The sequence below is a fragment of the Nothoprocta perdicaria genome, unplaced genomic scaffold, assembly GCF_003342845.1.
Source record: "Nothoprocta perdicaria isolate Ctin4 unplaced genomic scaffold, notPer1 scaffold_74, whole genome shotgun sequence".
NCBI classification, from domain to species: domain Eukaryota; kingdom Metazoa; phylum Chordata; class Aves; order Tinamiformes; family Tinamidae; genus Nothoprocta; species Nothoprocta perdicaria.
This window is the reverse complement of record NW_020456021.1, coordinates 943,691-969,279: the sequence shown is the minus strand read 5'-3', so window position 1 is coordinate 969,279 and position 25,589 is coordinate 943,691. Positions and strand designations below refer to the sequence as shown.

Below are 25,589 nucleotides of genomic sequence, written 5' to 3'. Positions count from 1 at the left end.
GTGAATTTAAACTTGGTTAATATTAAAGAAATGCATAACCGAATATAACCCAAATAAAATTCCTAAATACTTTTTAAATGGTAATATTCTGAAGATCACCTTCAGTTTTTAGAGGGCCATAGCACAGTTACAACAACTAATTGTCAAGATCAGATCAAGAGACCGAGGCAGATGCTCAGTGATGGGAAAGTGGATACTGCTTTGTAAGAAYTGACTACCACTTAATAGATGCCTGCAGTCATATGAGGAGTATACTYCAAGTTCTGATTCATTTGGCTGAGCTGTGCATTTACTTTGCCTATATGAAAAATATAACCCATAGGTAAATAATCCATGACCAATAACTGTATTTATAGATCATTCATTTTCATGAAAAAGGTAAGAAGAAATATACCAAAGAAAAAAGAGTGTTAGGAAAGTGATCAAGAATCAACTCATATTTTTGAAAAGTTTCCTGAGAAGTCTGTGATGTAATTTCTGTTGTTTTGTGGCTTAATTCATATTTTGATGTCTTGGGGACCATTTTAGATTTGACTAAAGTGGCCTAATGCATGTTTATGTATGTACGTTAAAATGATAAATAAAAGATTTGTCGTAAGGGTGCCCAAGACCAGAAGCACAAGATGACAGGAGAGGCCTTGAAAGCAAAGGCACAGAGTGGCAACACGGGCTCCAGCGTATATAAACACAAATTAGGAGTTGTCCTAAAAGAATGAAACCAAGAGCGCAGCACAGACCAGCTTTGTAGCAAAACAAAGAGAACAAAAATAATGTATTCAGCACATGCAAGGCATCTTATTTGTGGTGAAAATAAAAAAAAAAAAAAAGAAATAACAAGAAGGATTACAAAAACCGTTACATGCCATGAAAGAAAAGAAATGTTGCTAAATAATGTTGTGTTTACAGGTCATTTCTTAGTGACCCCGTGTCTTTCTTGGTAGCAGTTTTTGTCATAATTCCAAGAAATGCCACTGTAAAGAAGCCCCACAAATATCCTCAGGGAAATCTGATATTAACATTTCTACAGCAAAAAAGATCTGGTCACAGTTTAAATACTTAAAAAAAAAACAAGCCCTAAAATGACTCTATGAGATACCTGAACATGCCCATTAAATGTTGGAAAACTACAAAACCAAATCCTGTGCTCTAAGGAATCTTAAACAAATAAACAAACAAGCAAAAATATCACAGAAATCACATCTTATAAGTGTTTTTAATCTTGAAACCCACTRCAAATTACATACTGGAAAATGAAAGACTTTTGGTACCACCAGGGTGCAGTGAACAAAATAAGCACTCTTCATATTAYAAAACAGTGTGAAAAAAGGGAAATTCAATGCATGCATCTGTCTTGACAAAAAAAGTTTTGTGGCAAAGCAGACAGCCTGTCTTATCTAGAGAGGTTCCCATTCCCCTCATTAGCTGCACATAACGTAACTCATATTCTGCAGCAATTGCAAGTTTAAGTTGACTTTAATGATATTTAAATAGGTCATTCCAGAAAATCTAGGAAAATCCTGCTTAAAATCTGCTACTTGAATCAGTAATCCATCATCTCTTATGTGAAATACAACTTTTACACTTCCCTATTGAAGTTACTTGTTAATGACAAAGTCATCAAAAATTTCAACGTGCAGCTGAAGGAAAGAAAAAGTTGGTAAGCAGCAAAGGATGTAAAAATGATTCATTTACAGAAACAGAGCAACTGTTCTGTATTTTGTCAGAAGATTATTAGTTAGGAAATTTAAGACATTTTTGGATTTCTTAGAGCCTTACAATTACAAGAAAAGTGATTCTTAAAGACAGATGCTTGTCAGAAGATCACCCGTTTTATCTTTCTTGTTACTGACCTAACCTTACAAGGCCTAACAACTCCCTTTAACTAGAAAGGAAAAAGATTAATAGCTCAGATGCCTATAATGAGTTACAATAATTACGATATATTTGGGAGCAATGAAAGCTGGTTTTGGCAAGAAAAAAGAAACTTAAARGAAAACAGAAGGCACAAATAGATGACATATAAAACCTCCAACATCTACATGTAAAAAGGCATACCAAACACAGGGATCTCTGGATAGGAAAATGTCCCTGCCTGGGACACGATACCGATCTAGGCTTAACTCCTAGCACAGCTAGTGCACGAGCAATGCATGCCCTAAGGTGATAACACTGATTTGGAAAGGATTAAGCATCACAAATACCAGGGAAATCATTTCAGTGATAAAAGCAATTTGAAGACATGTTTGATGGGACCTGGACTCCAAAATCCCTTCAAAAAAGAGATTTTAATACTCATTTGGATGTCATATATGAAAAAAGGCCTGAATTTATCTGCTGTCTATAGTTATGCATTTTAACACTAAAAAAGATGCCAGATGTCCACCAGGATTGGCCTGTGTGATGCAAAGCATGAAACACACAGTAATCTTTATATTAAGCAAATATTACTGTTTAATTGGTCTTTGAATGAAGTACAATTTTCTACTCAGATCTCTTTTTTTCTTTTTTTTAAACGCACTTTAGCATCAATTAAGAAAACTAGGGAAGTCTCTGAATTACTGTGCCTTACAACAGCAGATATTACAGTGATCTGAATAAGCGATTTGCAAAATCAGTGGTAAGAATTTAAAGGAGAGCATGGCAGTGCTGTCACATAGAAGTGTCTAGCTGCGGGATTTTACAGAATGAAGACAGTATTCATATTAGCCCCTAATCTAAGGGCAATTCTTATAAACACTGGTGGATCTTTTTATCTTCTGCCTTCTTATCTTTCTATACTATTCTCAGGATCATGACAAGTTAGGTCAGAAAGAAGTGTGCTTTAGGGAGATTGAATTTAGCAAAGGCAAGCCAGCACCTTACACTAATAGCGAGGCAGTCCAACGTTTTTGAGATTGGGAAGGGAAGAACATGGGAGCAGATATGCGGGGGAGGTAACACAAATAGCAGTAGGTGTGTGACCTAGTCGTGGCCTGGGCCTAAACTGGGATGCAAGAAGAGGGTAGGGAAGGGTCTAGCGTTTGGATGGATAAAGAACTTGCTATATAGTTTTTAGGGGCTGAAACTGTGGCCGTTCCTAACTTAGACACTTCTTAAACATAAACAAAGACACACATACACCAAATCAAATCCTCATACCTCATTGCTCAAGGACTCCAGAAATCCTGTCAGCCCAGAAGGACCCTATATTGAAAAACATGTAACAAAAAGTCATTTTARTTTAAATAATGCTTATGTCTACTTACCTGTATTCCAAGACACTAGTCTGTAGAAGAGTTTAGATTGTTATTTGATTATATACTAAATTATTTTTTGTGAGGGCATTATATATGTATTTCCAGGCACAGAAGAGAAGCACTGTCAGTTTCGAAATCCCTGAGCTTATAAAACCAGCAAGTTCTTTCAAAGTGAGTCAGTCAGGCAGAGAAAGCAAAGATGACCTTTATATTGAATGAATGCATTTTGATATGAACAGAGCCTGTGTTTTGCAGCATCTTAGAACTTCTTTCCAGGCTGAAAGTGCTAGTTTTAAAGTAGAAGCAGCTACTCATGCAAGTAAACAGTTAGGTTTTAACTTGAACTATAGAAAGTGAAACTGAAGAATGTCATAAATCTGTGAAAGACTAAATGTACATTTTCTATTTGTCATACTATGAAGAATTTCGGTAAAGCAGAATAAACTTCCCTCCAAAAACTGGGCTTAGAATAGACCTAGATTAAAAAATACATATATTTGGGCAAAATAAAACATGCTTAGACTTTTCTACACTAAATCAGGCCCTCAATGAGTTTTTTCTAAGTGTTGTAAATCAAGACAGAATACAAAATGTTGAGTATATTATGAAATTTTGATTAAATAAATCTAAAAATTAGCATAGTATCTCTCTGAAAGTGGAAATTTGCACAGGAACTACAAATGTTCTTGATCATTCTGAGAAACTACATTAATAAGATAAAAATACGCTGAGTTAAACGACCTGGTCAGAATGAGCTGCATTTAACAGACGTAGAGCACAGTGTCAACCCTTCTCTTTTTCTAGGGGTTTTCACACTTACAGACTCTTTATTGCAGTTYCTGGCGTTCATATTAATAGGAAAAGTGTAGCGAGCAAATCTGGTCCCTACCAATTGCTGTGTGAAGCTAAAATCTCTTTGGCTTGGAACAGGAGTTGATGCTCAAGCAAACTAAGTTCATTTATTAACTAGACCTTCCTTGGTTCAAACAGCCCATAAGCAAAGATACCCTAGGTAATGCCTTACTTATGAGGTGTCATACTGGGAAAGCACAATTATACCACACGAAAAGCTAATGAGAATCTTCTGTTTTTTTCAGGCAGTAATTCAGATCACTGAATTCTTCCTTTTGAACAAATACCAAACAGATACCTAAGTGCAGTAGGAAATGTCTTTCTTGAGAGGTTATTTAGGAATTAAATATCAAGAAGAGGCTCTGAACACTTCTGGTTACTAAAAGGCTTTATGATGTAAGGAATACTGTTTAAGAATCTGGCTGAACTTCACTTAGAAACACTATACTCTCTCTATGTAAATACTTCCTCTGTATTTTTAACCACATATTTTCATGCAAGTAGCAACACTATTACTCTTAAATAGTCACTCCYATAAAGGGAAATTTTGCATACGTAAATGCCATTAATGGGTAAAACAAACTTTGTTATTTTTCACACACTTTCAATTTGCATGTCTTTGTTAAGGATTTAACAATCTATATTACTTAATTACTACAGATATATCTCAACGTTATCCATCACAACAGGAAAATATCTTTTTACACTACTGAGGGTAAAGAAGGTGAGTACTACTGAGGRTAAACAGGGTGAGAACCATGCTGGGTAAAGACAGGCAGTAGAACTGAGAGTAGACAGTGGTAGTACCACTGAGGATAAAGAGCAGGAGTAGGACTGAGTTTTGAAAAGCGAAGTATTTCTGAGAGTAAACAGTGGTAGTACCACTGAGTGTAAAAAGGGAAAGTAGGAGTGAGGTTAAACAATGGGAGCAGGACTGATGGTAAACAGAGGGAATACCACTGAGGGTAAACAAGGCGAGTAAGACTGAGGGTAAACAGTGGTAGTACCACCAAGGGTAAAAAGGGAAAGCAGGAATGTGGGTGAACTGGCTGAGTACTACAAGGGGTAAAGAAGGGGAGTAGGACTGARAGTAAACATGCAGAATAGCACAGAGGAGTCGAACTGAGGTTAAAAAAGTGGAGTAAGTGAGGGTAAACAGCAGGAGTGGAACTGAGGGTAAAGAGGGTGAGTACCACTGAGGGTGAACAGCAGAAGTAAGACTGAGGTTAAAAAAGTGGTGTACCACTGAGAGTAGGACTCAGGGTAGGACTCAGCTGGAGTAGGACTGAGGGTAGACAGGGTGGGTAAGAGTGAGGATAAACAGTGGTAGTACCACCAAGGATAAACAAGGAAAGTAGGAATGAAGGTAAACAGGGGGAGTACCATTGAGGGTAAAGAGGGAGAGGAGGACTGAGAGTAAGCAGGTGGAGTACTACTGAGGGTATACAGGGTAAGACTGAGGTTAAACAGTGGTATTACCACTGAAGGTAAACAGGGAAAATAGGAATGAGGGGTAAACAGGGGGACTACACTGACAGCAACCAGGGCAAATACCAATGAGGGTAAAGAGGGGGAGTAGGACTGAGAGTAAACAGCAATAGCTCATGAAGACTGAAGGCTTTTCATTCGTGCAACTATTCTGCAGAATTTCTCTTCTAGGAAAGGACTACAAGACAATGTAGGACTACATTGCCTAACCTTGTTCATTGAGAGGAGAGGTTAGGAGAGACCATCGGCAGTTTCCAAACAGGGGACTTGTAGTTTGCTCTTCTCTAGCTCCCTCTTTGGGGAAAAAAAATCTCAGTTTTTCAACATGTAGAATTCCTACATATCTGACCAGGAGTCACAAGTTCTGCTTGCTAAATCCCAGTAGCAGCAGAGCCAGCATACTACTATGAAAAACTGCTATTAAAAGCTTCAGAATTGCCTCAATATTAAGCAACTGTACAAAGAGGATGCTGCTAATTTGGTGATTTTGTCTGCATGATGGGATGAGATAGCTACCATAAGGATGTACATTCTGAGGGTAGTATTATTTGACAATCAGGCCCTCTGAAAAAGCACTTAAATGTGGTAAATCTAAAATGGCAAAAGGGCATGCTTTGCATGCTGACACCACAGCCTTCTCCTGCAAGATCCACCTATTCTGTAAGAGGACACGGAACGGCAAGAACACAATTTTCCCACATATGCAGAACATCATTCCTCAAAATCCTGACGCTGTTCCTTATCAGCAAAGCCTTAATACCTTACAATACCTTAATACAATACAATACCTTAAAAAGATGGSGAACAGGACCATGGTTTTGATTCATCAAAGAGAATGTTGCTTCCTAAAGGAAATACTTTCCACTCTGAGTAAACTAACTAGTGAAAGGAAGGCAATCCTCAACTCCCCATGGAGTTTGAAGGTATGTAAACCTAGAAATCTGGTAAAGTCAAACAAAAGGAAACAAGAAGTTATTAAAAGTGATGGATAAGACTGTAAGATCGGGCAGAACATTTCTGCATCATAACAGAACAAGGCAGGTGTGTTGGGAGATATCCCAACCATCTCAGTAAGTAGCTTTGCAGAATTATTAAATACTAACCCCTTGCATTTTACTGTGAATATGCTGGTGAAAGACAGACTGTGGTACTTCAACAGGAGAGGCCTGAACATTTGGGAGTCAGGAGAAGAGAAGCCTGCCACTAACTTTATATAGGCCTAAGTACATGGCAGGGACTGACAACATGAATCTTTTTATTCTAAGTACAAAAAAGAGTATGTGTTTTGGCCTCAAAAACACCAAGGCAAGGTGAAAGAGAATTGCTTCAAAACCGAGSGCCCTGCTCCAGAGCTGTAAGAGGAATTTGCCTCTTCCTGCTAATAATAGTGTAAACCACAYGAAATATTAGAGCTGCTTCATACTCTCTCTGTTCTCCAACATGGGAAAGGACAAAAAGTCGTATTTTTTTTCTATTCATTTTATTTTGGAAGTGATTTGTCACTTTATATTTACACTGAAAAATGCGATAGATATAGACATGATGTTTTGTCTGTGATGCTCACTCAGCTATGATTTCTAAAGCTAATGGCAGGATTTTTCCTCTGATATCTGCATTTAAAAATGGCAAACCAGAACTGAGACTGAGCCATAGTGCTGCTGCATGCTTACTAGATGTCTAAACTTTAAAGCTGTTATAGCTTAGCAAGAATGCTGTAATGCTGCAAGCATTAAAAAATATGAATTTATCTTCCCTTCTCATTTGCCAACCTGTCATTCTTTTTACTAGTTTTTCACAAATAAAACTGCTGCAACAACACCACGCAAGAATGATGGTATGCTGTATCTCAACCAAGCCTGACCTTTCAGATAGTATTTGTACATCAAATAAATCACTTATGACAAAATGGAAAGCTGCCATGTCACAGTTTTCTGCAACTGACATAAGCTCAAAGAGCCCCAGAACGTCTTGCAAACAAGGCTGGCAAGTGGGACTTGGAGCATCTGAGCTCCATTCCTGGCTATGCCACAGGCTTCCTATTAACCAGAGGTAAATCATCGCTGTTTCATCTTTCCATCTTCAAAAATGGACAGAATCTTCTCTACTGCATCTTTTCAGCATTCATTCAAGTATCCAGTTTCTTCATTGCTGAGCATCTTTGTTAAGCCTGTAAAAAAATCTAGTGTTCAATCACAGAAAATACTTTTATTCTAGAGTGCCTTTCTAAATTCTGATTTCTTTCTTCTCTTCTCACTATTTCTTTCTACTAATACGTCTGCATAACATACTCTTAGGCCTCTAAAGATGAAAAATAAGTAGTACTAGCGGTTAGCAAGAGTGGGAGCAATGAGATTAATGGGAGTTGAAGAATTATTGTCAAGGCAATTTCTGTCTTTTGAATGAGAATTTTGTACATCTGCCACTTTGGACATTTTTCAAACTTGATCCTCTGCATATACCAATCAAGAGCTCACTTGAGCAGGGTTTGCTTGTTTTTGGATTGTATATCAAGTTGTGTAATTGAGGGAACTGAAGCACAGAGACAGCATGGTTGTATGAATAAGGAAAAGAACTGAAAATGTGTCCTGATTGTTTTCCAGAATGACAAACAGGTTTCAGATGCTACTTCTGTTAAACAGGTAGGAATAGCAATATACCTATATTGCCTAAGAGGAAAAAGCTACAAACTGTTTAATTATTGTGTTACATTGTATTACAACCGTATAAATGTCATACAACTGTATTACAATATATTTTTATCTCCTAACTTCTATATCTTATCTGCATTTCTGTGAAGGTGAGTTGGGTGAAAAAGCCTATCCTCACAGTCCATGCAGTAAAACATGCAACAGGTAAATCATATTGTTTCACCAACAGAGCATTTCTGACAACACAGTACTGGAAGAAAAGCTCCATGCAATCACTTTGTTCATCTTCTTCATATCCTTGCCTATTTATTAACATAAAATGCTTTTTATGCTTTTTTTTGGGGGCGGGGGGATTACTGTAATGTAAAAATAAGCCATTATTTTTCAAATAATGAAAGTCATCAGTGAAGACCTATGATATGGTGTAGCTATTCCAAAGAACAAATGGAAAAAAAATGAAGGCATGAGGACTGCCACAATAGGGTACATTAAATAAATTGCAATTTGATACGAATTATAAAGTCTTACATGCATAGAAACAAACAATATGACCAACTGTTGCCAGCCACTCCTGTCCTACTGCACAGGCGATATTTTTTTAAAAAAAGCAACACAAAATCCTTCAATACCAGAAAAGCTACTGGCTGCCTTCACATATCATTGCTTTGATTTTCTGTTTATTGCAATTAACTGATAACATTCATACATTTTCACAATATTGACAGAATGACAGTATTTCCTGAGGCAGAGGAAACAAGATCCCAAGGCAAACTGCTGGCTACTTAAGATAACTGACTGGTGGTAATAGTGAATTACAACACTACAGAAGAATACAGAATTAAATGGAGAAACTCAAGTAGTCTAGAAACATAAGCAAAGATGAAACTCTAGTTAGCTAATCTTCCAAGAAAGAATAATGGCTGAATACAAAGAGATAAAGACTGGGCCTTTGCAAAGAGAAATACGGAACTGAACACTGGTGAATCAGTTCTTGACATGGAATATCTGGTACTTCAGATCATTGATGAATCAAACTTCAACGGAGACAGAAACTATGAAAAGAGCTACAGTAAATGTGAAATAAATCTATTCCAGTTGCAAGCAATAACCTGGGATATGTTAGTAGAAAATAAAAAGGAATAACAGTTTTAAGAAGATGAATAATTTTGATTGCGGTACCTATGATTCAGGAGATCCAAAGTTTATTTCCCTACTGTGCCACAGATAGCTTCCTGACCAACATGATACTTGGCCAACTCATATAGCCTTCATGTTCCCTACCTTAAAGMACAGTGATGGCAGTACTCTGCTGCATAGTAATACTGAACAGAGTTCATAGCCTGTCTCACYACAAACAACACTGTTATACTGGCAGAAGTCTGTAGCACAACTCCCAGCTTGGCACTCTCTATTTTTTAAACAGTCTGGTGTTCCACCACAATAAACATGTATTATTGAGAAGTGGAATTCTCCTAGACATCACAGTTCTGGAGGAGAAACAGAAAACTGAGGAGATGAAATTAACCCTTTAGTTAATTTAGTTAATCCTCTAGTCTACCTAGAAGATAGGTACACTCTAGATATCTCATAGAAATACCCTGCTGCTGGTTAGAGTGAAAATAAAAAAGCACTGTGTGCGAGTAAAAGCAATAATAAAATACTTTGTGCCTTAAATAAATTTTTTAGTTCTGTGCTGTGTTCTGCAGTGTTGCATTTCATTATCAACAATGCCCACAAATAACAACGTAATGCATAAGACCATGTCAGACACTATCCAGATTGAAGCTATTTCCTATGCAAGCGACAACCTACATGTCCTTCTCACCTTAGCAGAGTTCTAAATGAAAACAGACAGGCACCCTGTAAATATTCAGTAATTCCTCAGCCACAGTCCTCAGCCACACTCCTAGGCCAGGGAAGGATTTCATCTAAGTGATGATCTCTGATCTGGGCTAACACCAATAAAAATACTAAATTCAGACCCCAGTTTTTAAATTTTGAAAAAAAAAATACATAGGACAAGAAAGCCTACACATTATATTTATTTAAAAAAAAAAAAGAAAAAGAAAAAAGCTATGCTTTGCTGGCAACCCCTTCTGTGTTGCCAAGATCTGTAGACATTTGCATTAGTAACTATTGCAGAAGAAAACTACCAGTTCAGTTCTACAGTGAGATCAAAATGCAAGTGCTTGTAACTTCTCATCAGTATCTTATTCTGACTGTGTTTCTTTTTGTTGCATAAAATCAGCATTTTGATTCTGATGAAGAATCACATGGATGGGGATAACACTATGTTAAAGAGGACTATGGGAAAGAGGCCTTAACCTCTTAGGTTAAGACCAAAAAGAAAATACTAGCAAGAAAATGTATAAAATGTATTTGAAGACTACAGGAATTTTGATTTACAGACTAGAAACTCAGCACACTTCTGAGCAGAAAGAATAATTTATATTTTGTTATATGTGTATATATATATATTTCTTTCTCTCTCTATATATATTTCTCTTAATTAATAGAAGCTTCAAACTGTTATCTAGACCCTTTAAAGGGGAAAAGGATCAAAAAGCACTAGAGGGAGCTGCTGTTCTACTTAAACCACCTGGATTCCTGGTTTTCAGCATAAATTGTTATGCACCCAAGTGTGACAAGGGTGAGCTGCACATCTCAGCTCGCCAGTACTGAAATAATAGAATAACACTCAAAAGCAGCATCAGGCAGCAAGGACCAAAGCCATGAGCTCTGAACCAGACGAGTATAACAGAACATTTTTAAGTTGTACAGTGTATAATAAACATTTAAAAAAAMACTCAAAGGAGCTGATGATCATCCAGGGAAAACTAGCAGGAATATTCATATAACTTGTCAGTAAAAATTCTCACTGACTCCTGTCTTTTTTGGGCACCGAACTTGCTTCAGAGGGAAATAAGATTCAGTATAATGATCTCTTGAAGAAGATGCATAGGAAGTACCACTTTAACTAACTTATTTCATGCAATAGATCTACACTTTTACACTGACATAAATGCTTAACCAAAGATGTGCTGATGGTGCTAAAGGAATAGAAATTCACTACAAACACGATTTAAATATATATATATATATATATATATATATAATCAGAAATTATTCTAGAAAAGGAAAATGCTGAGCCTCTAATATTAGGTTGGAAAAGTCAGATTAGAGGCAGATGAGGAGATAAACAAAACCTTAATTGTTGCTGACTTGCATCCCTGCCTCAAAAATGTTAACAATAATAAAAATAATATACATTTCCAAAACTCACATCCTTGCCCTTCTGGTTCTTCTGAAAGTGGTCTCATAAGCTTTCCCCAACTTGCGTGGTTTTTTGGATTGTCTTTTACACCAAATCCTCTGAGTCAAAACAACTAGCTTCACCAGCTTCTTCCTCAAGGAGGCAGAACTTTCCTTCTCAAAGTTTCTCCTATCATTGCTGAGCAGTTGGCTGCTTTCCTAGTATATAAATTAACTACTACTTTATTAATTTCAGACACTCAGTGTGTGCTGTAGCTACTAGATAGCTTACTGTTTGCAGAGTGTATTTTTTGCATGTTAAGTCAATGAGTTATGCATTTTGCAATCTATCTATGCCAATTATATGACAGCAACCACCCCACAGGTGTGATAATTTTTGCTGCATTTGGGAAAGTCAAAGCTGACAATATATCCACGAGCATGAGGGGGCTGGCAATACTTGATCTGAGTATGAAACTTGAAAAGAAGAGAATGATAACTGGAATGTCAATAGAAGAGTAATTAATATGGTTTGAGCCTTAAAAAAAAATGAGAGGGATGACAAATCATGTTAAAGTCTTGTCAGTATGTACAAGCTGTAGCACTTTTACTATGGGGATACTGCCAGTGCACATTAATGTGTATTACTGCTGACTGTATGTTTGGCATATGTGTTACCTTCTCAGTTTTGGAAGAGGAATATAAAATGTTGGTGTAGGCGTATCCAAAATAAGCATTGTATAATAATAGTTATACCAGAGAAAAATAGCTCTCAACAAGATTTCAGCCATGACTGTTGAAGAACGATATGTAGCACTTCTATACTGTACCTATACGAAATTCATCGTATGGATGCCATGATAGTGACAAAATAGAACTTTTTGGTAAGAAAAATCCAAAATAGGTTGCTGTAATAAAAACACAATTTTGCTTCCATAGAGATTCCTGTCACGTCTGGGAAAGGTCATGCACCTTCACATGTCTGCCTGCCAGCAAAGCCCTAATGGCAGGATTCTATAGTGAGAAACAGCTTTATAATGGTTCACATGAAATTAAGTTGGTTAGGGTTTAACCTTGACTTTGCTACAGCTTGACAATCATTTTTAGTATTTGCACTAAGAACGATTCTGCACTGCTCCTTCCCTTTGTTTGGATTCCTGCAGTCCACATTGCAGAGTGAGGATTCCCCAAGCTGTATAGAAGACTCAAATACATAAGGCTTCAATAGGGCTGGATGTAGGAAAAGAGGGAGTGATTTTTAAGTACTTTCCTTTGTACAAATGAAAAAGAATAACTTCCCTGAGGAATATATTTTTAAACATATTTCACAAGGGTATAAGGAAAAAAGGTGATTCATAGAATTATAAAATTTGTTCTATTTTATTTTCAGATAATTATAAATGACACCTATTTCCTTTTATTCTTTCTATTTCATGCTACAGTCCACTATTCTCTTCTCTAGAAACAAGAGTAAAAGTTTCCAGTGAGGATGAAGTAGATCAGTCAAATGGTCTTACACATATCCTACTGGCATATTTCAGGTAAGCAAAAATAGGAATCACAAAACCTGTTTTGGAACAACTGGAAAGAATGAGAGGCAGCAAAAGTTGCCTTAAGCCACAAGCAAATAGCTGTTTTTTGTTTCTGCATGATAGCATTTTTAAAATATGATATATAGGAAATGGTACAAATATGAACAAATTTTCTTTTATCAAAGGCTGCATTCATTCAAGGCCTAAATTGCCCAGAACCATGCCTGACTTGAAATTTGAAATCACATATCCCTTAAAAGAAAACCCCAAAYCCAAAAGCGCTTAGATGTGAACTAAAATCTTTAGTGCTTCATTAAAAATTCTTTCATAGAGTTTTTTATTTCTTAATCTTCTAATTCTTCATAAACTTATTTGATCTACAGCTGAGTGCTCATTCCAGTGATGAGTATAATCCTCCTCACCATTCAGACAGTTGGCACATGCTTCATATGGTCCTTCGTCTTTCAAATTACCCCTCTGAGACAGAAATTATCGCATCTTAAACACAGCATCATGCAATTTGTAAACTGAATGARTGCACAGTATTGACATGGAGCATATATGGATGGTCTTTCTTTGAAATGCCGGACAATTTGCTTCTTCACTGCAGTTTTCATCTTGCTCTTTCCATCCTTTAATCCTGTATAGTCTATTATTTATATCCTGTGTAGACTTTTATTTGTGGTCCCAGTTCTTTTGCCTTTGCTGTAGCAGAAGGCTGGGAATGGTTGCTGTTTGATACAGTGAACACAAATCAATCGTTTGCAAGTCTAATTATTATTAGGTAAACTGATATAAATGTTAATAAAATTCATCATCTTAGGTTGGAGTGAAAACTTCCCATTCTCTTTCTTAGGTACTCACAGGAGGTCCTGGTGGCCCTGGTTTTCCAGGGGGCCCTGGTTTGCCTCGTCGACCCTAGAAACCGAAAGAAAAACAGACGTTTATAAAAATAAAAGCTAATGAAATTTGTAATAAGAAATTTGTTTAAAAGGAAGATATATTGTTGTGCTTACAAGCAAAAAAACCCAACTACTTTCCAAAACAAATGCTTTATACCAGTTACTGTAACAGTATTTTAATTCTACTACTTTTAGGGCTGTTTTTAATAATTATAACAAGTAGTATATTTGCATCACTGTAACATTGCCTGTCACGGTTTAAAGCCATGTCTCAAAATGAATGCATATTGATAGGGCTGTAACATACAGAACATCTTGATGATATCTAACAAAATTACATTTGAATATTCTTTATTCTAAATAATCTTCGTTGCCAAAATGAGATCTGAAGCACATTTTTAGAAACAATAGCTGGGAACAGCTATTATCTAGGCGCCATGGTAAAAAAACTATTGTTAACCATAAAGATTGAATTTTGCTTTTGCATATGACAAAGCTAAATTAATAAAATACATTAGAGGAAAGCCCTCGTGAAAACTTGTCTTATAAAGCTAAAAAAAAAATATGCTGGCTGACAGCTCATGTCCCTTTGGTAAAGCCTACCTCTGCATGTTACCAAATGGCAATCGCASACAAACCTCAGAAGTACTGTAAGGAGCGTAAAGGGGAAATCCAGCCTTGGTCTGTACAGTGGATAAAATCTAGAGATTTTCTGATCTCTAGAAAACCATCCTTGCTCTGCTTTTCCGTGATCTTAAACTATATTCTATATAAACCACATGACAAAACTAAGGTTGGAAAACCCCTCTTGCTCATGCCCTGTAGCAACCTCTTGCCTATGTGTCAGGAGCCTCCTGAGAAGCAGGAGATGGGGATTTGAAGCCCTTAAGCCCTTCCACCACTTTGGGAAGGTCCACAGTGGCATGTTTTGTCCACATGTATGTTTTAAGGGCCACACAAAAAAATAAATAAATAAACAACTCAGCATATTTGGAGTGCCAAATTCCTGGGTCTTAACTAGCTGAGACACATGTTATGTGCTGAGCTGTTTAATCCCATTGGTTGCTGAACATGCAGAGCTACAAGTGGAGCAGCACAGGCCAAGCTTTCAGAGGCAGCCCGCGTGGCCCAAGGCCTAGGCTTGCGTCAAGGCCACGCTGCCCCTCAGAGCAGGCCCTCATGCTTGGCCATGGCACGCCCCTCATGGCACAAATCCATGCTATCCATGTTGCCTGTGGTCAGCCCCAGCAGGAAAGCACCTGGAGTTAGGGATAATCCCTGGGGAAGAAAAGTTGCTTTTATTTTTGATGGGTTCCTCTGTTCAGTTTGCTGCGTAACTGCACTGGGAGAGACATGAGGAAAGAGGGTCTGCTGCTGGCCAGCAGTGCTGCCAAAATAAACACTTGTGAAACTTCAGGATACACTGCTTTGGGCCTTAGTTCTTCATGCCAAATTCCTACTTAGATTATAATTCCCCAAGTTGAGATGTGCCTCTTTGGACTGATCTGCAATCCAGAAACCAAGGTGGAGAGCAAAGCCTCCAGATTTTTTGAAAAGTAGTAAACTTAGATTAGGCACAATATCAGGAGCCTGATATTTACTAAATAATAAAAAAATACAAATTGTTTCATACTTTTTAAATAGTGCCCATGAGTTATCAAGAGCCGTGCTGYTGACTTATTGAAACATCTTCCTTTTCCTGTTTGGATTTATTTAAAGTATACTGAGGATGACACTTAAAATCACAACAGTCTAAACAAAGTATCAAGGAAGTGTCAAGGGAAAGAGGGCAGGGCTTTGACGGGCAGACACAACTGCGAACGAGGTGTTAATTACACAGGAAAACAYGGAACATGCTTGGAAGGCGATTTTTTTCCTTTACAAGATGAGCTATGATGTGATTTATGACATTTTGCAAAGTGAAAACTGAGTAGATGGTGAACTTTCTGGAAATCAGAAGCAAAACAAAAATATTTCTGTGTATTTTTTTTTTGCTCTGTCATTGATTAACCACTTGAACATTTACCCAGTGAGACATAAAGTAAGCACTTTCCCTATCTTTTATTCAACCAGTGCATTATTAGACATTATAGTACATTCCATATGTATAAGAAAAGATGTACAATAATCACACACAAATCCGTACACTTAGAGGAGCAAAAGTTAATGAAAATACCACCATCAGGGAAAAGTCTAAGAATTCAAGTTATATGTTTCTATAATGTGTTTCTATCATAGAGTCTTCATTTTTCTTCTACATTTTTGGCCAATGTAGAACTAGAAAAATAATTTTCTTTACTGATTCATAACCACAAACATTCTTTCACAAACATGAACATTTTGTATTGAACTATTTTGCAATATTTAGATAACATAGGGGATAKTAATCCTTTTCTCCATTAGCCCAATTTAGCTACCCAGCTTTAAGAAACAACTATAGTATGGCCAGTGCAGCAATCATAATAGACTTTGAAAAATAAGTAAAATGTTTTTCTGAAATGAAGCATCTGCTTTTTCTAGAAGAACGGAAGGAAGGAAGGAAGGAAGGAAGGAAGGAAGGAAGGAAGGAAGGAAGGAAGGAAGGAAGGAAGGAAGGAAGGAAGGAAGGAAGGAAATCTTCAAGCCCTTCGTAGTTCACAGAGTGTGTTTAGCTGGGAGCCGCAGATCCAGACTCCTTTTCAGAGGTGGGTATCGCCTGTGCTCCTCATGGTACTGCAGGGTCTGGAGCAGTCAGCTGGCCCAGGAGGCCACAAAAGCCCTACCCTCTTGCTCCTTTGCAAGCAGAAGTGTGCAGATTACAATAAACAACAAAAAAAAAGTGTTGACCAGACCACATTTTGGGTGACAAATTATCCCCAAATGCTAAATTTAAAGTGAATTTAATTACTTTTATTTATCTGAGTTCACTRGGCAAATAAAACATCTCAAAACATAAATAGAAAAATAAACATCCTAGATGCCATACTCTAGTTTTAACTAATTAAAAATGMAGTACCACCTAATCTGACTTAAAATAAAAAAGTGGTGCCAACAAGTTTTCTGAGACTATTTACAACAGTATCTAAAGAAAATAAAAATTCAACAGCTGCTGACATTCCTTTTTTGCTGGATACATTTTTGTTAGATATCAATATGATAAGAAGTTCTCTAAATATTATTAATTTTTTTGTATCAGTCCAYTGAGATATGAAATGCCTGTTTCAAACTAATTTAATCATATGCTCCATTCCTCTTCTTCTTTGGACAAACTTCAGCCCTCACACACACCTAAATGACTCAAATAATACCTGCTTCGTCAAACAGGACAAAATGTTAAATTAAGATAAAGGAGCCAGCAGCCCCCAGCTGAGTGCCTTGCTAAAGTATGCAGACAATTGAACTTTCATTCCTCTCTAGCTCACTCCTTTTGCTAATCAAAAAGAGTTGACAAGTTTTGCCTCAAAGTAGATGGAAATTTCTTTAGGACAGAGGMTCTGTGCATCCTATCATACATTTGAACTCTGATTCTGCCTACGGTCTTTGAACTCTACCACAGACTTTAATAAATAGTGAAAGAAATACTGCAACTTTCTGCCATATCATACTGCACCTATCTATTCACATATTGCTATGGACAGAAGAGTAAGACTACTTTTAGTATATATAATAAACTACAGGTTATTTGGGGATTATTTTAGTAGAGTTATACACAGGAACTCTGACATATTTGTGAAAGGGAATTAACAATTTAAAGAACCCACATGAGGATGAAGGAAAAAAGTCTTAAAATGTCTATGTGATTTTCAAGGGGAATAACTAATTAGCAGTTTCTGAAACATCATCATATTTCAAAACAGGAACTAATATACTAGAGAAAGCAGGAAGTCGGGTTTAAAGTCTTAAGTACTTCAGGTACTAAACAAGATAAATGAGGCTAATGTCAACTTGTTTGCCAAGCTAAACTAGGATTCTCTGCAATAAACTTCCAAAGTCAGATTGGCAGAGTGAGAAATACACCCCCAAAAGGGAACAAAGTGGAAAGGAAAGACTCGTATCTCAGCATCCAATCCTCTGGACTCCCCATCAGCTCGTTAGGCACGAGTAATTCCAAGATTATTACTTGACATGCCCAGAGCTGCCACTGGGCAGCCTGGCAGTCCTCAGTGCCCACACTATTTCAGAAGACACAAATACACATCAGGGGCTTTCCTTTGCCTTAGCCTTCTGAGCCAGCTAATCCAATGGACATTCTTTGAATAGGCCTAACCCACATTAAGAGACCCGATCTCTACACATAACATAAAATACATTCCTTCATTAACACCAGAGAAAAAGGCATGGCATATCTCCTTTTCTTCTAAAAATCCAATCAAGGTACTTCTCTCAGGCTGTGACCTGTATGACAAGCCCATGTAGCAGCTTAGTCCCCTTAAAGGAAAGCTCTTACTTAGTCTTCCCATTTTCCCCGTGTGTCTGTACTCATGACTCTGTGTTCACTGCTGCTTACGTGCAGCTTGCAAAGCCTGCCAGAGTAAGCCAGTTCAAAAAGTAATTGGAAAAGGAAGATAAGAATCAATCACAAAAATCAGAGCAACCACCCATCTAACCCTGTGCTCTTTTCTCTGACTGTAACAGACAGTTAGAAGGAGCTGTAATTATGGGAGAGTGTGCATCTATTTGACATTTAACCACCTGATTCTGCACTGCTGCTCTTAATAGGAGTTCTGGCACTAAGGCACAGAAATCTCACAGCTCTCCTGTCACCTCAACTGGGAATTCAGCCCGTAGTCAATGAACCCCAATACAGCAGCAGGACTTAAATGTACAAATCCTTCTGTCTATTTTTAATCTTAGCCTTAAGGATATATCATGCTAATCAGCACACTACAAATTAACTTCAACATTTAATTTTTAACCTGAATAAACTTAAATTTAAAGAATGTCTTACAATATATTAAGATTGCTTTTTTTTTTTTGTATTTATAAAATGCCAAAAGGATAATCTAGACAGACTATGTACTATTCTTTCTACATATTGAATAAGCATTTAAAAAGTCCTTAAAAGATGGATAGCATTGCCAGCAAGTAAATTTCTGCAACTTAAAATCTCCGATGCCTATATCTATAGGATTACAACAAATGCAGTGAACATTTATCTATTTAAAAAGATTTTCCAATGTGTCATACTTTTATTCGTGCTCACTAGCAAGCCTTGTAATCTCAGACAGAAAATCAAGCATGAATATAAAGTAAGTTCCTTAAGGTAATTTTACAAGCTCCTTCTAAACACAATTTTGGTGAGAACAATGTTGAAACACTGGATATGATATCTCAAAGGACTGTCAGTTTTATGAGGCATTAAATTTATTACTAAGGTAATGCTAAGAATAGCCTCCTCTTAAATGAAATATTTGATGTTATAAACACAACAATCGCAAATGAGGAAGTTGTTTCAAAAATATTTACTTCAAGACACCTGCAACTTCCCTAGGAATATACTCTGAGGAATATCGCTGCAGTACTGTGGAAAGATTTATAAATCCTTTGAACTGAATTAATTATTAGAACCAAGGAAACCACCAAGGTGGAGAGTGAGTCAGTTAAATACATAGGAAACATTTCCAAAAATCCTATTAACCCATAAAAAAAAGTTGTTGATAGCTACACTGAGAAAAATCTAGAGCTAGTTAAATTAAAACAGAATGCAAAAATGAACCACTTTTAAATTTCACAGTGGAGATATAAGGAAGTCRATTTTTAGCTCTGCATTAAAAGAATTTTTGGAACTAATTAAAATTGCATATAAAAAGTAATAGCATTTTCAGAAATCATTTATTTCCCATGCCTTTGGAATTTTGGAAATAAAACTTTCACTTCACTGTATTTGACATAGTGAAGGCAGACTCTGGAAAACTCAACACAGTCTCTATTTATAAACAGTGGAAACTTGAGGAAAATACAGTAATGTAATAAAAAAATAAGGACAGAAGAAAATGCCTTACATGGGAAACTGAAGTACCTCAGTTCAATTTCTTTGAAAATAAATGGAAAGGTGATTTGATTACAGAGAGAGAGAGAAAAAAAAGTCTTTAAGTATGTCTTTAATGTTATTCAGACAGACATAACAAAAACCAGTTGCTGGAGGCTGAAGCTACATGCTCAAGTTAAAAATAATAAGCACATTTTGAAATATGGGAATGACTAAAAAATAGTGGAAAGAACAGAGGAGAAGCCTGGTGAARTGTCTTGCTGATGTCTTTCAGGTGGAAACTACTTCTGTAGAAGATATGCTTAGCTAACCACAATTCCTGTGGCAATGCAGGAGTATTGAGAGAAATGCAATGTCCTGCTAGGCAAGAAGTTAGAAGAGACAAGAGTGGCCCATGGTGGTTTAAATTCCATGCAATGCTAGATCAGCACCCAAACTTTTGGTGTTTTTTGCATAGTAATATAGGACCAAGGATTTTCCTGGGTAACATCTCATTACCTTCCGAAGCTCCTCATACAACTTTGTATAATAGTACCAAGTTGTTGCAGCAGTAATATACTGCTCTGAGTGCCTGAGGCCAACAGGAGGAACATTATAAAACTACCCAATCTCCACAGAATGACCTAGTGTCTCTTGTTCAGGAATGGGCAAGAGGGAATGAGTAGCCATCCCTACTAGTCCATTTATACCAGTGACTTCAGAATTAAATTTTTCCCAAAATTAAAGAGGGAATATTACTTAGCAAGGCCTCATGTTTAACACAAGCGTAACAATCCATTTCACTAAAGACGACAAAATCAAAAATTTGTACAAATTCACTAGTGGTAGAGCATGGAGGAACACTGGTCTTTCTATTAAGTAAAGGAAAGTTCGGAGGACTACTGGAGATGAGATAAATAAACACAACCAATACACTGGTAAATACTGGACTATTAACCTATCTATTTTTAATTCAGAAAATAATTTTATGGGTTATAATACTGTAATTATATGAATTACCAACATGGACACAAGACATCTCACACACTTATATCAAAAAAAAAAAAAAAAAAAAAAAAAGAAATGTTGTCAGGTTATTTGAGTGCCATCATTTAAAAGCAGAAGAATCTAAACTGCTCAGTGACTGAGAAGCAAGATCAAATTCCAGCATGATGTATTAGATCCTCAGGACACAGAAAGTAACACAACAATGATTTTAATAATCACACGTTGACTCAAATGATATGATGCAATTGCATCTATAACTTATTCCTTAGACAAAAGCTATTACCTGGTTTTGAAATAATGTATTGATATCTTTTTTTGCTCTTGAAATAAAAGTCTATAGTCATTATTTTATTGAGATTGTAAATCTGTACTTGTTAATAGATTTCACATATGGATCAATAAATTTTTCAAGCTTGATATAATTTTGAACTCAGAAATGTACCAAGCATTATTTTTTATCCTTATCCCACTAAAATAGTAACCCACTTTAGTAACACATTAAAGTATGATGTTTCTTCTTCCCTTTCTATCTCATTTTATGGTCTCACCTAACTCACTAGCTCTAACACGAGCTTTCCACATGTTTGAGTTTGACACACCAATATTAATATAGTTAATTTTCCAGTTTCATAGATCCTGCTTTTATACATGTTTGGAGGCTTCTAATTTAGACACTTAATATTTCTTGGCTGCGTGCCTTATTAATCTTCAAAATCCAATCTTCAAAAGTGCTTAAGAACACTTGAAAATGTTGCTGTAGTAAGTGGAAATTAGAACTCCGAGTATGTCAAGTACTATACAAATGAAAAGTATATAAAAATCAGGGTTCTCAAAGTAAGGCATCCAAACGGAATATTTTTAAAATTTTCATTTTTTTTTTACTTTTATATATATTTATTTTATTTATATATATATATTTTTTTTCAAATATGTTATAATCTTAATCTGTAATAGAAAATTTAGATCTGGATATCATGTGGTATAAAAATCATCAGCTAGTTATACACTCAATATCATGCTTGAAGGCTCAAAAAAAAAAAGCCCATGAGAAAACTGGTAACTTCATATAAAATGTTAAGATTCTGATGATCTGCTACAAGTATAACAGGGGAACATGACTTCTATAATTAAGTAAAAAAGAATATTAAATAGACATTAGATGTGTCCTGCCCTGTTTGTCATTAAATAGAGCAGAGATCTTGTTAGAATCAGTATGTTATTGTGTAATTAAATGTATTGGAAATGTAAATCCCCATGGGAGCTGAATAAAGACTGTAAACTAAATAAAAACTGCAAACCTAATAAAAATTGCAAACTTTGGTGGTGGTGACGGCTAGTAGAAAATCTAAAAAGAACACGAGTATTGTTGTGACCATTTCATTGACAGAAAGATAAAGACAGATGCTGAGATTCTGAAATCTGGTGTTCCCATTGTTTGGCTCAAGGCAAATGTGTGCAATGCTGAGATTATAAAACAATCAGCTCTCCTGTTTATACATATATACAACAGTTTAAGTATGAACAGGAAATTACCATTATAAATTTATCAACTCCATAATTTCCAAAATAGAAAAAAAAAAAAAAAGGCATCTCCATAATCATTTTTTCCAGCATTTCATCTAACATTACGCAATAATGCAGAGTCTTTGCTTCAGAATATTAAGAAATTCAAAGAACTACCTGTTTCTAAAGCACGGTCACATTTAGACTTCTTCCCAAAGGAGAAACACAAACCTCTGTATTTTTGCAGAATCAATACTCCATAGAAAAACTTTCTAAAATTAGATATTTGCAGCTTTTATGTACTTCATAACTCTTAAAAGCATAGCAATAAGACAAAATAATTATAAAGTCCTAACAGTAAATCCATAATTTCATGTTTATACTCCCTACATAACTTCTGCTATACCTTTTCTATGCTGTTGTTGTTTAATTGGATTCTCTATCATTACTTTGAAATTCAAAGAACCTCAGCTTTCATATAGCAATATTTAACTTAAATGAAATTTAGTACTATTTTTATAACTTCAATTTGTAAGTTCAACAAGCTACTGTTTAAAGAAACAACAACATAGCTTCTAGGCCTAAAGGCCATTAGTTATTTTGTCTTATGTCAATATTATTATTATTATTATTATTCGAATGACTAAACTGGTCTTTAATAATTCCACTGACCATAAATCACTTCAGTTGACTAAGATAAGAGATGAATGATACTAAATGCTTTCCCTACAGATAATTTAACTCAGATATTAAAAATCACAATGCCTAAGTTAACCAAGAATTATTAAGGGACCAAAATCAAAAACCTCTCATTGGGGTCAATTTAATTTGGACAAATATTGAAGTGTTTATGTATGAGCATCTTCCCAGACTGTAAGGAATCTCAAGAAAAAAAAATTTCCTGAGGTGTTGGAACAATAAATATCTTTATATCATTATTTTTTCTACAAAACTACCAAATTCAGTAAGTGAAAGTAAATGGATAAGGAGCAAAGAGAAACCAGTCAATTATTACATTTAAAACTAGAGAAATCAAGGTTTATTTCAAGCCTTAAGCATAATTCTCAACTGTTCCATTTCCTATCATTTTTCTTCTCTTTGTACATGTATACCAGGTCTTGATAATCATGTAGTAGTAACTCCAACAAAAAATGGAGTTCTAGTTTCTGTTAATATTTTAGCAATGACTCTTAAATCAGATTTTCATACATCCTGGTTATAGTAAGGTATGGCCTATTCCTGCAATAAATCTAAAAGTTTGGAGTAATTTTATTATTGTTTCATTTAAAATTACAGCAGAATCATTGAACAAATGACAAGACCTGCATCTGTGCTGTCAGTCATTAAAACATTTTGGATGGTTTAAATCGTTAAATCTCCTTCCACTGAAAAGAAACCTCAAATGTCAAAGCTCAGTTTGTTGTCAGCATGTTTCATACTCAGCTGCTACCTTTCAATTTTTTATTAGTGCTTAGAAAGAAGTAACACATCAAGGACAGTTAGCACACCCACCAGTTGTTCACAGAGTTTACTCACCCTTTGACCTTCTTTGCCAGGTGGACCTTGGGGACCCTCCAATCCTGGCAAACCCTGAAAATACAAACATTAAACAAATATAGCATTCAATGCTATTTTCACCCTGCATTATTCTATTCAAGTGAGACTATGCCAAAGAGCCAGATGTCAGGACAAAGCATTTATTTCTAATAATAAAAATAGGTTAGCCATAATAACCTCTTTCGGGGTGATRTTACATTCAAGACCGTAAAAAATGCAAACAGTAATTATTAACCACATTCCTCCATATAAAGGCTGAATCACTTAGAAAAGCAATAAAGTAGATTATAAATACAATAAGCTACAGCTTTATATGAACAGTTACTTATCTTCTTAAGTTAGGATGCCRTAAGAAAATAGAGAAGCTATATTAAATGAACGACAACTTACACTAAAACTCAAATTCAGATTTAGGCAGTGGAGGGAAAGGGGGAATGAAGGGGACATGCTCTCATGGCCTAAATATAGCAGAAGGCCTTATGCTCACTCAGGTCTCTGCATTCTCCCCAGAGAGCCCCCCTCTTTGCTCTCTCCCACGAGCAGGCACCGGAGCTTTGGATAGCTCAATGYACACTCTACTTCTGATACCAGTGCAGGATCTGTCCTTCCAGTCATGGAATTAGAGACTYTTTCTGAGGCTTCAAGGCTTTAATTCTATGTCTGATTAGCATACAACGTAATCATAAAGCTATCAAGTAACAGCTTTGTGCTTAGAACAATGCCCCTCTTGCTTTATCAGTCATCCTGGAATACAAATACTTCTTAAAATGACTTGGGGGAAGCTATCCAATTTCCATTTCAGTCATAAAAGGTATAAAATGAGCTTTGATATAATCAGCAAAGAATACAGATCTGTTCTGCTTTGTATAACTAAAAAAAAAATCAGTGTAATGTTACATACTCTTTTAGGATATGACAAAATTAACTATTTTTTGGTTTATTTAACAACAGTTATTACTTCAGCTCTACTTATGCATGTGGTGAAATGGTGAGCTCCTTATTTAGAATCAGTTATGCATCTTTACTCTAGTGCACCAAATATGGATAAACTGAGGCTCAACAGAATCACATTTTAACAAAAATGTTCATATTTAAAGAAATGAACTTAAAAGAAATTTTTTGATCTCTAATTCCCCAGATAAACTTGAAAAACTAATTTGACTGTGTCAAGAGCACATCCTTCAAGTGTCATTTTCACTTAACAAAAAAATGAACTGTCTTCAATTGTAAATAATTTTCAGTTTAAGAGTTTTTCTTAGAATTTCTCCACCTTCAACTATTGAAATCAGAAGAATACGTCAGATGTTATTTCATTACAGAATATATTTCTTTTTCCCTTCAATATATAATATTAATGCAGTACAATGCAGGATCTGTTACAAAACTGCTGCATACTTTTTATTTCCTTAATTTCCCCAAAATTTATGGGCCTAAAATACATATGACAATGAAAACCTGGTGTGTCCAATAAATCGCAATATATTAATTACAGTGCAGTTATGTGTCTTATACATTGCTTATAAAGCAATATATGAATATGAGCTCTGTAAATCTCTTTTTTTTCTCTCCAAGATAGTTTGAAAATTTGTTAACAATTCTCACTATTATCAATATTTTATTTTTATAAAAAATTCTGGGAATTCAGGAAAAGGTGGGGATTTRTT

At 35.8% G+C, this 25,589-nt stretch overlaps 1 protein-coding gene across 1 annotated transcript in view; it reads right to left on the bottom strand.

Moving 5' to 3' along the window:
- COL19A1 (collagen type XIX alpha 1 chain) overlaps window positions 1-25,589 on the bottom strand; it is a 179,789-nt gene that overhangs the window by 49,372 nt on the left and 104,828 nt on the right. The window contains exons 15-17 of the mRNA XM_026051330.1: window positions 23,905-23,958; window positions 13,873-13,926; window positions 3,139-3,183 (exon numbers count right to left, since the gene is read on the bottom strand). Coding sequence (XP_025907115.1) covers window positions 3,139-3,183; window positions 13,873-13,926; window positions 23,905-23,958 — 153 coding nt within the window. The remainder of the gene's footprint in view (window positions 1-3,138; window positions 3,184-13,872; window positions 13,927-23,904; window positions 23,959-25,589) is intronic.